This window comes from Crocodylus porosus, unplaced genomic scaffold (genome assembly GCF_001723895.1).
Source record: "Crocodylus porosus isolate Cpor-Errol unplaced genomic scaffold, CroPor_comp1, whole genome shotgun sequence".
In the NCBI taxonomy this organism is placed as follows: Eukaryota; Metazoa; Chordata; order Crocodylia; family Crocodylidae; genus Crocodylus; species Crocodylus porosus.
Window position 1 is genome coordinate 73,557,381 of NW_017728949.1, and position 16,358 is coordinate 73,573,738.

At 36.5% G+C, this 16,358-nt stretch overlaps 1 protein-coding gene across 2 annotated transcripts in view; it reads left to right on the forward strand.

Moving 5' to 3' along the window:
* The window catches only part of ARHGAP15 (Rho GTPase activating protein 15), a 511,110-nt gene that overhangs the window by 453,803 nt on the left and 40,949 nt on the right, over positions 1 to 16,358 (forward strand). Inside the window, exon 13 of one of the 2 annotated variants that reach the window (XM_019554206.1) lies at positions 15,124 to 15,229. In XM_019554206.1, the coding sequence (XP_019409751.1) occupies positions 15,124 to 15,229 (106 nt within the window). Of the gene's footprint in view, positions 1 to 15,123; positions 15,263 to 16,358 lie in introns of those variants that run through there. The other variant, XM_019554205.1, reaches the window with a different exon arrangement.

The window sequence follows — 16,358 nt, forward strand, 5'->3', positions numbered from 1 at the left end:
ATTCCCGGACACCCTTGGTGAGCCAGGGGGGCTTTTGGGCACTCCTGCCCCCCCTTGCTTCTTGTTGGCATGGTCACCCCTTGGGCCCTGAGTATTGTCTCCTTAAGGAATGACAACTCCTCCTGGACACTGAGTTCCCCTGCTCTCGAGAACCCCAGCACCTCTCCCACTAATCTCAACTCGTTGAAGTTGGTCCTCTTGAAGTCTAGGGCTACCGCCCTGGTGCAGGCCCTTGACACCCTGTGCTGGATGGTGAATTCCAGCAAACGATGATTGCTATCACCCAGGTGGTCAAGGACCTGGAGGCCCCTTACCAGGTTGTCGCTTGTGGCCAGAACCAGGTCCAACAGGGCACTTCTTCTGGTGGGACTGTGCACCTCCTGAATTAAGTGGAGGTCCTGTATTAGACCATATATCATTTCTCTTTTTTATTCTGACTGATTATCATTTGTTTAAAACTTACATTTTGTCTTCAACATCTTACATGCAGTCATGTTTTTGGATCTATATGATGTTTCAGTCACTGTACAGAGCAATGTGTCCTGCAGCTTCGCCAACTCATTGTTGAGACCATCTTCCTTCAGTAACAAATATCAGAACAAACATATATGAGCTTCAGATAATGCCATTCCAAGTTCACTTCTTGGGCTATACTATTCCTAGGGAAGAACTGACCGGGGAGACTACTTGATTCCAAAAAGTTAAAATGAATCTCACTGGAGGGAGAAAAATATCTTAGTTTAGTCTTACATGGGTCAAAGTACATATTCAGTGCTGACTTTGTTTGGCAGAACAAGAATTGTGAAGATAAAAGTGTTTGATAGAATAAAATAAATATTGTAACTAACCAGGAACTTCTAATATACATTACATTTTTTGCAGTGTGCAATTCCTGACAAGGATTTCATAAAACAGAGTATAAAGGCCCAGAGTCTCACATGCATTGCAGCCTAGGGACTGCATCATTGATGAACCATGGAAAAAAGTACAGCTGGTCATCTCCCTTAAGATGCAGAGATCACCAGAGAGAGCCAGTATCAGTGGTTCCTGTGTTATTTTCACCTACTTACTACCCACATACTAATGCCTCCTTTGGTGCCATGAGCACCTTGCTTAGCTCAGAACAGGCTTCAGCTAAAGTTATGTATCTGTTTAGCATATAGCTAGCTCAGAATCAATATAGTAGGAGAGCACAACAGCCAGTTTGGCATGCATAACCCCATCCTAAAATTCAGTAGGCACCATACTTGATGAGTTTTCAGCTAAAAATCTGGGTGCGATAGGCAAACCTAAAAATATTGATAGTCTGGAACAAAAGACTTGGGCAGACTAAGATGATTTCAGTTAGTTAATTGGATGTAATATTATATTGGCTTGACCCTGGAGACTTATTTAATACACATTAAGCAATAATATTACAAAATATATTAGCTTTGGACCTGATCCTGTACCAACTGAGTTGTTTTTTTTCCCCTTTGAGTGAATACAAAATGGAGTGCTTTAAATCATCTTTAAATATTTGTAAAATGTTATCTGGTCTTCTCTTCCCATTTCTGCTTTTGCCATTCACATATTTTAAAACCCATTTATAGCAAGGGTCTTTGAATGAGGCTAGAATTCAATTATATCTTTTTTTTAAGAGTGCTTGCTTTCTTTGTGAGAGTGGAAGCGTGTGTGCGTGTTTGCATGTGCAAGCATACATGTCTGTGTCTGTGTGTATGTATGTACAGGCTTAGTCCTCAGGTGGAACTGTGGTTCCTGTGCTTTCGTTCTCGAAGCTGTTATTCTGGAAGGGAATGAAGGCAGCTGTGTTTACAGCTCAAGTCTTGGCATACATTTACCAGAATCTATTATTCATATCATTCAGTATCAGGGAGAGATCTCAGGCCACCTGTCTATCTGACAAATTCACCCTTTTGTGAGCTTTCTGTTCATAGCAAATTATGTTCACATTGATGAATTGAGTTTTTATGAGCATTGCTAACTAACATTCTCACAGAAGGCCAGGGGCAATAGACTGCAAGTGTTTCTGGTCCACAAGTAAATGTTAAAAAGGAAAAAAAAACCTGCCAGTATTTAAAGACAATTTGCCATGGAGGGATAGTTAAAATATTTGGCAAAGCTTTAATATTTATAAATTCACGGTTCTCTATAAATTATTGCAAATAGTATTCTTATACCAAACAAAGGGCATAGAAAAATAATTCTGTTCTGTTCTCTGTGATTGTAAAATGCTTGTTTGTATTATGTGCATTAACAGGTAGCCTGTACAGTACAAAGCTTATTAAGACAGAAATATTCCTGTTAGTTGATTAGATGTTTCACCTTTATATAGCAACTTCTTGCATTTAAAAACTCCACACAGATATGGTGCATTATTTAAAATATTGGGAACTAGGACATATAAAGTGAACAAAGGGGAATGAGGAGGAAGAATCTGCAGCAAACTAAGGTAAAAATCCTTTCATGAAATCAATAGGCTGAACCCAAGAACTGTTGTGGAAATCCTGGCTAGTCTACTTTCAGCAAAGAACTGATATTTATGGTTCAACAAGGGATTGGTACCAGCTGTATCCCATACTAAGATCTGGGTCAGCATATCCATCCAACAGGTGATTTGACCAAAAAGTAGTGATTCCCCCACATGCTCACATTTTCTATATCTTTCTTCCCAAATCCGTTATAAATGGAGGCTCCATCAGAAACATAAAATGTTCCACCTCTGAGGGTGGTGTACACTTGTGTGTAAATGAGACTGCAAAAACTGAGCCTGTAGGGAGATGGATAGACACATCTGTATATGTGCTCCATCACGTGCATATTTGCTGTAATAAAGGAGAAAAAGCAAATGTTAACAATCATAAGATGTTCACAGAAAGATGTTTCCCAAGAACTGCACAATGCGAAGGTGGTAACTTTTGACAAGTTGTAACACCTCATTCAGAACCACGGGAAACTGAAGTTAATAGCTGGAAATCATAACATTAAATGATTAGTCCTTTCCAGTGAATATTATCAGAAATGTGGCAAAAAGTTACTTAACAGCATCCTTTGAGCTAGAGGAGCCAGATAGGTCAAAAATCATGCATGAAGAAGCTACACATGATATTTCTGCCTTCCAAAGACTGCATGTTTTTTCCACATTATAGTGCCCGGGACTGAAAAGTAATATCTATCATTGGCTGTCCAAGCTGCTGCACATGCCTCTGAGGAAATGCATTGATATTGTGCTTTCACACAATTAGCATTTCTGGTTTAGTTATAGCTGTACTGTTTAGCACAATTCAGGGTTCATAGGCTATTATTTTGATAGGCATGAATGTCATGTGTGCCTCTCCCAAAACCAGATCTGTAGTTCCCAAATATGCAGGAAAAAAGGATGGATTGTGTGAATGCTGCCAACATGCTTGTGCTCTGAGATTTGTAGGCAATAGGGAGTGCTGTTGACAGAGCCTTCTTTAGAGTTAAATCTTTTATCTAAAAAGATTATAGTAAATGCAGTAGGTCTTTTTTAATACATCAGTTAATGTATCAATCTTTCATTCTGAATGAAAAAACTTAAGTGATTTCTTTAGTTCGGAATCTTTGGATTGTAATCTTATATATACCATTCACATAAGCGACTTACAGGCCACCATTTTGTTAACTGGAAACACTGCATGACTTTAAATATAGCTGAAAGCCTTTTAAAGTTGTCCACAAATGGCAGAACATTGTTCTTTTTAATTTTTTTTTTTAACCCGTCTGATAGGTATCTTCAACAGTGTCAAACAAATTTGTAGAACTGGTGATTAGTTGCCCAAAGAGCATAATATATGCATTATTAATTACAGAAGGTAAGTTTGGCTAATTGTCATTTCTATACAGTAGCACTGCACTAAGATACATTTTAACAATCTATAAATAATTGATAATTTTTTTTCTTTCATCTTCCTTCCTAGTTTGCATAAAACTAATGACTTGGTAAATGTTACTCACTTCAAAATATTCCACTGCTCCTGTGAAAATTAAACTAACACAGTAACCTTAGCAAATAAGGAGATTTTTCTTTCTATTGTAAGTTAAAAAAGAGAGGAAATATAACACTTACTTGTAATAAAATCTGATTCCGTGAAATCCAAATGAGAAACATAAATAATATAAGAAGTCAGTAATAAATGGAGTACTTCACTAAATAGATTTGACTTTTAAAACAAATCCAAATATTCAAAAACTTGTGATTTTACTATATTCATCAAGTCTTCAAAATGGTCAGAAGTGTTATTTATTCAGCTTTAAACAGGATAAGACTATGACACACAAAAAAGATAGCTCAAGGAAGCCTTCAGTGTGAAGTGGTACTATTTTCAATACTTATCAAATAACTGCATGCATAATCCCATAAATCAGGTTAGCTGAGGACTCAAAATTCTCCTTAAATGAGGTGTTTTAGTATAGTTTCTGGCTGCTTTGTTAATATGATTATAGTACCTTGCTGGTTCCTTGAAATGAAGGATTTGCTGCAGTAAAAGTACAGTCTTTTTCTGAGTTCTCTGTTATTTTTACAAATCCACAATCTGTCAGTCTACTGTGCTATTGCACTGGGGCTTACTCTCTAATTTTCAATGCAACTGAATACATTCCCAGAGTTACTGATGGTACTATAATTTTACATTTATTTGGTTTGGAATACGTTGTCTAGAAAAATTGAAAAGCCCTACGAACTAAGTATTGTCTACAATTTCAATATGTTGTCATTTAAACCTACACAGATACTTACATGTGCTCCATTATAATATATATATAAAAAAACAGGTTGTAAGGACTGCTTATGTGACCTTTTTTCTCATTTTAACCCTACTGATATGTCACCCATGGCAACCTTAAACCGATTTTAATAGAGTCTATCCTATTATTCATTTAAATTGAGGTGCAAGAGCACTTAGACCAGAGAAATTTGCATTCAGCAAATGGGGATTTGATGAGCAAAAATGATAAGATATATGTTGTATAACATGCCCTATTTTGCCAGCAAATAAACAGCTCTTGAAATTGATAAACTTCAGAATATTTTATCCTCAAATGTTTATACATAAATGATTAAAATGCATTAGCAATTCTGCTTTTGAAAAAAACATATTGGGAAAACAACACAGTTGTGTTGCTTAAATTTGTAATTAACAAATTTATTACTAATTCTGTTCAGTTCTTTAATATGCTGCATTCCTGAAAAAGAACATTAATACACAATGGCAGAAAGAAGCTAATTTTAAGACTTTGGAGAAATGAATGTCTTTTAATGCAGTGTGTTTCTCTTATCTACATGCCACATTATTGTAATAAGTACATTCAGGAATAATTTCTTTTCAAATATTTTTACAAATCTTGCTCTTATTTGCATGCAAGTAAGTTGTCAGCTTAAATCTTTGAAATGCAAAATATATCTCATTTCTATATTTCATCAAGGAGCCTTTCATGTTTAATAAATTACAACTTAGATCCTCCAAGACTTTGTTTTTCATTAACTAAAAGCAAAAGGATACATTTAAAATCTTAATCACAACCTGCAAGGGTATTTGCATGTTGCTGATATTTGTCTTGATGGGACTTTTAATATTTGCAAACTAATCAGTACAGCAAGGTTATACCAATAATTTCTTCAGACAATAAAAGTTTCTACATTTGAGTCTTTATTATAATAGAGTGTGCAACTTAGATAAAACTTTAAATATCTTTCTCCGGATGTGGTACAATAGTCCATATGGATTCTTTTTTAAAGAGCAGGTACATGAGAAAGGGCAACATTTCAGAGGCCCTGTAAGAGATACTCAGAAGATTTTTACATCTGGATTCGGTCTGTAGAAATTATTACTTGTTTGATCATGTATTGGCAGAGTCATTAACAAGACAGAGCAAGTAAGGTAAAATCCCTCCACCCCTTGATACTGAATAAAGACTGGCATCCAGCAGGAATTGATGAGCATCTGTCTCATGTATGGCTTGACCCTCAGTTTAGCCTGGAGTTTTAATAAACATCCTAGTTCATCTTGCAGAAGGTCTACTGCTGGTCTCTGTGTAATAAGGTGGGTCATCTCATCTTATCAGAGACAGAAATCCTGACAGCTGGCACCATTTCCTTATCCTGGTGGTCTCTGGGGACAACAGCAGTATGGTGTTACAGAAAAGGCAAACTTTTGCTGAACTTGCTTGTCTAAGACCCTCAGTTAATCCTTTTTTGTGGAATTGAAGATCAAAAAGAGTTGAAATGGTTCAAAATATGCAACTAATGTTGTGTAGTTAAACTGATGTAGCATGCATGCTGTTTTCCAAGCTAACAGGTTAAATATGGCTTTGCTTTAAGATTCCCATCAAATTTCGTTTTTATAGAGAAATCTCTGAAAGCAGAAGGGGTTAAGGGAGGGTGAGGTAGAAAAGAAATAAATCATTGTAGTCTCAGGAACAGTAATCCTTGTTGAGGATTTTGGCTGATTGATATAAATAACATCGTCCCCGCCATCTGTCCGAAGAGGGACCTTTCCAGTTAGTGTTAAGCTGCAACGGCAGAATAATTAATGAATGGTGTCCTTTGTGCTGGTAATAAAGACAAGACAAATTATGTTATAATCCAACTGCTGCTCATTTGTCACAGCCAAATAAAATGTCAAATAAAAGTGAGGGGGGCACTGTGTTTGTTTAATGGACTGCAAGCTACCTGTTCGTATTGTTGACAGACAACTATGGTGTAAGTTCTGAATGTGGAAGGCAATAAAATGCTGTGAACGTAATTCAGCTTTTTTTTTTTTTTTGGTGGGGGGGGTGGGATAAGAGGACAGGATGTTTTACTAGCTACCATTAATGCAAATTTTAATTATATAGCTATAACACCACTTTCCCTTCTGAGGCAGGTTGGTTTAGATTCCATGGTACAAAGGAAATTACAGAAAATAATAACTTCAAAACAGACTCAAAATTGCAAATTGGTGAGAATTTGGTAGCGTACTCATCTTGCATTTTCAGGACAGAAACATTCATCCAGTTGCTAGGAAAACCAAATAATGAAAACATAGCTGGGATTTACTAAGTTCCATTGGGAATTACCTATGATAGAGGGCAGGGCTGCACTTCCTCAGAACATGCTCCTGCTGTAAAAATTCACAAACCTGGCATTCATACAGGCATCTGTCGCTTGCTCTAATGCCAGTTCATAGTATACATACAAACATCTGCTTCCATGCACAAAGGGATACAGAATGCTTGACAGGTCTGTGTTAGCAGGGTTCGCAATGCCAGTTCTTTATGCAAAAACCCTAATGCTTCCCGTCAAGCCATTAGAAGTGATACAATCAGCCCAGGCCCCATTAAGCCATCAGTGTCCACCTGTGATAAAGATGGCCATTTGTTTTCTTAAAGCCCACTTAATGTCTGCTTAACTCAATTTGTCAGGAAATGTAGAACAATTTCCTCACAGCCTGAAATTTGGTAGTGGTTCAAAGTCAAAAGGCCAGGTCTAGTCTTATTCAAATGATATAATGAACAGTCTTCAAATCGAGATCTCCCTTGGGGAAATGCTGTTTACCTTTTTTTTTTTTTTTAATGTTAGATTATTTTTAAAACAGAAGAAAAAAAAATCTATGGATTTCCTTGATTCCTAAAAATCTTGAAGCCTTTTAACCCTGTAATACAGATAATATTAGTTCAACTTTTCTAGTTCCTAATTCTTTCAGAGATTAATACCCTTATTTACAACATAATATCAAACCTGATACTCACAAAATTATTTTAACACTAAAAAAACCCCAAAACAATAACTTTACATTATAATAAAATAATTTTTAAAAAGTGTTTATCATTTTCAGGTCAACTTTTAAAGCCTTTACTTAGGACCCAATCCTGCTTCCATAATCAGTGGCAAAATTCAATGGGAGTTTCGCTTAAGTAAAGATGGATAGAAGCTGAATAAAGATTAGAGAATGGCTCCCGTTGTGTCCTGTTGTTTTTAAAGATTCCTGTGTAGCATTTCAGTTTCCATGCAAGGAAGATCTAAAGAGACACTTTGTTATCTCATCCCAGATTGATCCCTAAAAATCTTTGCTGTTTTTCTTCCATGTACCCATTTCTACCTATGCCAGACACACAGCTCTCCAGAAAGAGTAAAAAGGACTCCCACAAATGCTAATCAAAGCCATTCCTTAACGCAGGAATCTGGGAGGGGGGCTAAGAGGGGATGTTCTTTTGAGCAAACACAAAGCTCCCTGTGGCTGACTGTGCTGCCTTGTCATGCTCCCTCCCCTTCCAGCCAAGAAAATAAGATGCTAGGTTATCCTTGTGACCATGCAGAGCATTACTGCTAAAACATCAAGCTGGCCCAGAAAAAAATATCAAAAATGAAATACATTTAAAGGAAAGGCTTTCTGCTTTTAAAAATACAAATATTATGTGTGAGAAAGGAGGAAGCTCTTTATGGATCCAGAGGACTGAGAAATAAAATTTAGATCTGAAAAAGAAAAGGTAATGTGATTTACGGCCTTTTCCAGAATGTTTCTATTTAAGGAGACCATTTTAAAAAAGATAGCCAGCTATTTTTATTCCCCTGGAAGGAAGTGCGGGTTAAGTATTGTAGCACAGAGTCTCTGCTGGCTTTAACTGCTGTTAGGGAGGTGTGTGATGGCCTCGAGTTGTGCATTTGCAGAGAAAATATCACACCATCCAGATGCTCAAGTCTGCTCTTTCTGTGCAGAAAAGCATGTACAAAGCTGAAACTGAATATGAAATCTACCAGAAAAAGCTCAGCAATTTTTTTCCCCATACTTACATGGAAGTTAGTCATGAAGACCAGTCATCTCTATTGGGATCATTCTTTAACTATTTGCTACTAAAGTTCTAAGTCTAATTAATCCTTAGAACTGACTAACAAAGAACACCCGTCTTTTACAATGCCTAGCTGGCTACACGCACACTGGGCATGCAATACCTAAGTCAAATGCTGCTTTGTTATAATTAGGGCAGCAAATTTTGTTTTCTGTTTGGTCTTGCTGTTACATATTGCATGTAATGTATGGCACTGTTAAGGGAAAAAAATTGGAGTCAAAGTGACTGGAAAGTTAGGTCTGCTCTGTAGCACTGTGAGATTGTTGACATCTGCCGAGGTTGGAGAGCTCAGTAAGCAGGAAATGGGGTGTCACTCTGAGTGGTAGTTTACCATTATCCTGGCATCCTAATGAAGTGTCTGCAGTGCACAGAGCTTCTGGATGGCATCTTAACGCACGGCTAAGCAAAAGCACTTCTCTCCTTGTCACTGTCATCCATCTGCCTGCACCCTACTGTAGCCAATGGGATGGAACCATGCTACAATGTGCTATAAGCCATTTAGAGTTGCACATTGCATAATCAGTCCCATCAAATATGTAAAAAATGACTATTATTGGTTATTTCGCACGAACTCTGGCACCTGGAGTTTGATACATTAAAGTTTAACTTTTGTAAGTGCTATTTTCCCATTAATCCCACATATATTTTTGTTAAATGGGACAGAGTTGCAAACTCATTGTCTTAAGTCTTGCTAATGGATTGCAAAAGTTGTATGAATATTCATTGAAAACTCTCCTCTATATCACATTTGGTAGATTTGTCAATTGGCTATATAAAAAGGTTTCATGCAATTCTCATTTTCTTTTTGCAACATCTATTTTTCAGGCATGAATAAAAAGTAAATCAATTCAGATTACAAATTGGTTATTGTCCTTATAGCAAACATTAGTTAGTCTGAACACTACTTATGGATTTTCTTTTACTGTAGTAGTATTTCATAATGTTTGTATGCAATAAGATTGGCATTGTCTGCTGCAGACGATCAAGACAAAGAGTTTTATGTTTCATAAGTTGAGGTTACAATTAGGCTTGTTTTTCTTAGTGATATTAAAAAAAATCATAGAGAGTGAAGGGATTTTATTATCATTGAAATCTGCATGTTGAGCCAAAATGGACTTGGTGTCCAAAGGTACTAAATAATACAATCTACTACATTATAGTTGAAATTGTGGGCATTCAGTACCTCTGAAGAATCAAGAGCAGTATGCATTCTGTTTTAAGGAAGTTTTCACATCATGATACCACTGAAGCAATTGATAGTATCTGGGGTGAAATTTTAGCTCTTGGACTAGGGGGAGAGCTTCTAAAATGGGCAGGGGCAAGACAAATTGGCTAAATCGGGTGTTTTATTTACATAAACAAGAGGGCATAACATAATTTAGTTGCATCAGGAATTTTTCACAGACATTAAAACTATAGCAAACATAACAGCAGGGATGCTTGCACAGCAGCACAGTGGGGAAGCTCACAGAGCGTCTGCCCACACTATGGCTGGCTGTAGCCAGCACCATAAGTCTCGCAGTTTCATTAGCACTCAGAAATCCACCTAAACCTCTCAGTTCTCTTTAAAAGGAAACACATAAACAAACAAAACACCCCACAAAAAAGCCCTCTAACAGTTGACTCAATCATGAATTGTGGAAAATACTCTTGGGACATAGAATCTGCTGTAGCAACAGTGTGTGATGTTTTGAACACAGAATAAACCTTACATAGAAGTGGTGAGAAGAGCAATATAACCAAACCAGGAAGAAAACCATTTTTAAAAAAAAAATCTTGGACTAGATGACAGCTCAATAAGTCAATATAATATGCAGAATCATATAGCATAGTTTAATTTCTTTTTTTTTTTCCAGCAACACAACACTTAGCAGAAGAAAAAAAAAAAGAGACCAATGGCTTGAGATAAAATTAAGCATTAATGTGAGCCATAACTGCCAATTTAACATTAAACATGCACAAGTAACTGAAACTCCGGTAAAGGGAAATGGGTACTGTAGTAAAGCTAGACAAAGTCAGTCAGGCATGAATAATGCAGCAGGTCTGAGGAGGGTCAAAGGTCAGACTCCAGTACCTTGCAAAATAATGAACGCATGTCAGGTTAGAGACATACATCCCTTCCTAGCAAATGTAAGTTATTGGAGATAAACCTTGAGCTTCCTGTTCTAAAACAAAGTGGCTCATTATAAACATCTCCGTCCATTTAAAATTAATGATTAAAATAAAGATTCGGTGGGCTTTATTCAAGTATTCAGTACGGACACAAAAGCTAAAGGTTGCTTTCTTCATTCATTTTCACCCAACCACTGTTAACGTTACAGATGCATCATGTTTTCTAATATGTTTCAGTGTTTATCCAAAGCTCATATACAAAAAAAAAGTATATAATATTAAATGCTTTTAGCTTTTTTATTCATTTTTCACTATAAAGAAGAGCTTATCACTACAGTCTTGCTCTATTACCCTATATTTAAATACCATAACCTACCTTCTAAATATATGTATTATCAAAATATTACATGGAGTACTAGCTGTAGTACTTGAAACTCTCTCAACTTGCTGCAGTTGTTTTGTATTCCTTCCTTATTTCTCCCAAAATGCAAGGACTAAAATATCCTCTCCTTTTTTCTTAGATATGAGGGTTTGCTGATTAATTTATTCCTAGTGAATCAATTTAGACAAAAGAATATCTAAATTTCCAAGGATTTTTAGTCACTCTTGTGATTAACAAGGATCCTTTTGTTATTTTAAAATATTACAATTAACCTATTTCATTTTCTGGACTTAGCTTTAGAGTTTACAAAGAGTACAATACAGACAAAATGTGTTCCTTTCCTTTACACTGTATATTAATGGACTTCATTAGGAAACACATAGTTGGTGATACTTCCTCAATGACTCTTTACACAAATCTTCCAGTGAGAATTACCTCCCCCTTCTTTTTAACTTGATAAAGAGGCATCCATGAAAAATCCTCCCACTTAGGCAACTGGAGGAAGAATACCCAATGTCTTTAAAAGTGGAATTCAAGGAACCGAGGAAAAAGAGAACATAGATATTTCAAATCATGTATAAGAACTTGTATCTGATCCACTGTTAAATATTCCATGGAAAGGATAAAGAGCAGAAGACAAGCCTGGCCACTAGGATAGGAGCTGAACAAGCCTTAAAAAAAGAAACAGTTTATCAACTTCAGTTTGTAAAGTGGAAGAACACTTCCTTTTGAACCATTCTAAAGTAAAATATTTCAAGCATATGTAGCATTTAAAAAAAAACAGTATCAAGCATTTTAATGAAAGAGAACCCAATATTTTCATGGAACTATAAAAGGGAGAGAGAATAAGCGTTATGGCAAAAAGCCTAGGCTCAGCAGCTTTGTGTGGGAAATGGTGAAATGTGACTGTGATTTATAATGAGAAAAGGTATCTACAACATACAATTTTCTACCTAGCTGCAAATAATAATTCATAGTGATGTCCCTTCCAGATAAAATACCTTTGCAATGTAGGACTCATGTGGTAAAATGATCATGATAAATGTCAGACCAGTGCAGGTAACGGCTTTACAAACCATTAAGATTAGCTGGCTCTTTTTTTTCGATGATAACAGTAACCATGCTGTGACTCTATGTGGTAATAATATCTCAGTACTGATAAATGCCAGAGCTAGGCAGAGGTGTTTATCATTCCCAGTTCAGAAATGCTGACTAAAGTTACCACATGTTGCCTGTTTTTCTTCTTTTACAATAGGCTAACAATTAACAAACAGGCTGATTCATAAAATAATTTTATGCACAATTTCTTCTAGGATTGCTCTGTGTTAGCCTTCAGTTAACTATATCTTGTTCTGCAAGCCATTGGCCACATCTGTGATTAGCTATTTAGTAAAGGAGACAGAATCTACCTTAATAAAGAGCGGATACAAGATTTTCAAAATGCATTTATTATCTTGTATTATTTTCTTGCATTTCAATGGCTATGTGTCTTACATATTGTATCCTTATGGAAATCATGTCCCTGATCTCTGAAATGCAGCTGCTTCTGGGGTAGAAGGTGGACACCATGCTGATACCCATGCAAATCAATGTAGGGGAGAGGAATTTTCTGAGCCCATACCAGTGACCAGTGAGTGATTACTATATGGCATTTCCCTTGAAGTAGTCTGAACTTGATAATGGCAAGTACTGACAGTCAGATTCTGTACCATCTATTAAGTTCATAAGTGGACTTAGGCACCGAAGTACGATCCTGCTCCACTGTGATTACATCCCTGCAAGACTGTTAATAAAAGAAAGATGAGACCCTCTTCTTCTCACTGCTTTTTTGTTCTAAATCTTAAGGCTAAGACAGCAGTCTGTTATGAAAGTAGTGGATTTTTAGGGAATTGAACAGGATGGCACAGAATCACATTTAGGCACATAAGACCACTTAGACAACCAACCGCTGGAATAGGATCTTGCCCTGTGGCTTCACTTTTTTCTTTCCTATGCTGTTGATTTTTTTCTCAACCTGAGCTAACTGGGTACAACTCTTAAGACCAATGAACTATTGCATAAAATCGAAAATCCTGCCCAGTGTTATCACCTGAAAAATAACCTGCTAAAATTTTATACCATTTCAATTAGTTGCTTCAATCATAAGGTGTTCATGTGACAAAATGATCACCACTACTGGCACCTATGTAAGCACTCTTAGCAGAGGCCAAAGACTGTCTGAGCTTTGCAACTATACAATATAAGGTGCTGCACAGTTAGGATCCTACAGATCATAGTCAAAATACAGGGACAGTACAATATAGAATATCATTCTTCTGTCCCCCACACTTACATCTGTTCTCTTAATAGCTTTATTCTTTAAGATTATCATTCGTTAAGATTGTTATTCTCAAAACTTTCCCTGGTCCTAAATTCATGTGAAATATTTTCACAAGGAATATAAGACTGCGACTGATTAATCTGAGGCCTAGTCTTTTCTAAGTATATGTAACAAATATTAATAGAAAAGGGACATAGCGATTTGTGTTGAGTAAAGACTAAAGCTTCCTTTGAACAGTATTTACAATTAAACTCAGTGTAAATGATGAAATGTATGTTTGATATAAATTGCTTCTATAAGCCCTCTAGTAGAAACTGTGTCATCTTATATGTGTGCAGCACCTAACACAGTTGGAACTCAGTCTTGAGTGAGGTCTCTGGGAGCTACAGCAATATGAATATTGAATATTAAAATATACTAAGAATGATAGGTGATAATTAAATCATAGATGATAAAATCAGAAAAGAATTCTCAGGTTATCTAGGGTGTATAACATGCAAGATGTCTTCTCTAAATCAGACCTACTGGGACTTTATCTAATCTGTTACTACATGAAAGCCATTTATATATATATATTTGCTTTAGTGCTAACATCTCATACAAATAAATGCAAAAATCACAGTCATAAGCAATATTACAAACTTGATGCCTCTGCAACAATGAATAATTAAAAAATTACAAGATTTATCCTTACCAAGGCAACAGTAACATTCTTGTCATACTATCAAATAGATTCCTCAGGACAAAAGAGGCCTTGTTCCTTTATTCTTTTGCTACTTGTATATTTGTAACATGAATTGTTCACAAGGTTAGTTAAAAGATTGGATAGGTACAACTGATTCTAGGCGATGGATTAAAAATGGAATTGTTTGCAGCAAAGAGCAGATTGCTAGAAGGAAAAAATATTGAATTAACATATATAGCTTTATGGACTGCAAGCATGACATAGAGATACCAGGGCATAAGAGAAGCATCATAGCTGCTGGTGTCACACGAGGGGAAAAAAGCATACAGAGGTAGTAAAGACTATGGGATATCTTGATTTAAGGTAGTGTCCAAGGCAGATTTGGATTGCTGATGGAGTGAAGTTCCAAAGTAAAATACCACTTAATAAGAGGGCCATGTACTTTTTAAAGGTATGTGAGCTCTGTCACGTTTGTATTTGTATTAATCTAGTAGTCCAGAAAAAATGCATAGGATAAAAAGTCAATTATCTGGACAAGAAGAGGCCTGCTAAACCCCTTAGAAAGATGTTGTAATCCCTTGCAAACTATTATATAGACTGTCCATGAATATGTCAGAAGGTGAGAGATGTTCTAATATAGCTACCTTGTAACCACATTTTAACCATAGCATCTAAATTTAGCTCTTGATGCTCAGATATTTGATATAACATTAGGCAAAAGATATCCTGAAGTGAACTCAAGTCTTATACCTTTTTTCTATTTCTGTTTTCCTTCAGAAAACCAAAACAACACCATTCGTGTTAAAGCCATAAAGGGTCTTGTAAAGAAACTCCCTAAACCAAACCATGACACAATGAAGATCCTCTTTGAACATCTGAACAAGTAAGTTAAACTATGGCACTAATGGATTGGGAATTTTAAGGGGACTTAAAAGGTTGTCAAAATCCTTTAGGAATTTTTACCTAAAATAAAGTGTAATTACAGGGTTTTTCTGTTTGGTTGGTATTTTTTTTCAGAATTAAGTATCATTTTCAAATAGTTACACACCTCCCATTTCTGATAAGAGCTGTACTTTTCTATTCCAAAAATCATCTCTTTTTATTAGCAAATGTAAAACATAGTAACTTTGTACAAATAGGATTAGGCAGTCTGTATTACTATTCATCAGGTTCTTATATACTGCAAATTATGCTATAATATAGTGCAGAGCAGTCTAGCATGTGTACAGGCATTCAACTTTGAATCACTCCAAGATCAGTATATTTCCCCCCTCCCCCACCTTAACCCCCTGTGTTGTTTCTTTTTGGCCTATGAACACTGTAAGGGGTGTAACCAACATGATTCTGTTCATATAAATGAGCCTTCACCTTGTATAAGTCATATGCAGTTTATGGAAGAGTAGATTGGAAGCTTATTGTAAAATTCAGTGTTGTGCAGTGCCTGCCCATGTTTTTAGGAAAGACTAAGTGCATTTGTTCTAGAAAAAATGCTTATAAACTGGTATGCGGAACAAAAATCTAGTCTGTAAAAAAGGCACTGTAGGGTTTCTTGTTTTTTATCTCTTGGTTTCTTGCTTATCCATTAGGTTCAATTGACAAGAAATAATTAATTGAGCCCTGCAAAATCAAGCTAAGATCTGATGTTAGAATTGTATTTTGTTTCATGGCATCAGTGGGCACATCTACATGTGCCACTAATGAGCAGCAATAAACTGTGGGGCTTATTGCTCCACAGTTTATTGTTCCCTGGAAGCTGCTGGGCATGCAGTTTACACATGCACTCAGACTGCAGCACACTGAGCTGTATCGCAGCAGCCCTGGCTGGCAGGAGGCCAATGGGCCAGCCTGCCAGCCCAGGGCTGCTCCGACCTGGGTCAATGTGCTGTGGTACAAGGGAGCTTCAGCGCGGAGTTAGTTGGCAGGTAACCCGCACACTGAAAGATTCTTGTGTCCCATCGAGCCAACTCAGAGCCTACACGTGTACTGCTGTGCCCCCAAAAGTTTCTCATCAG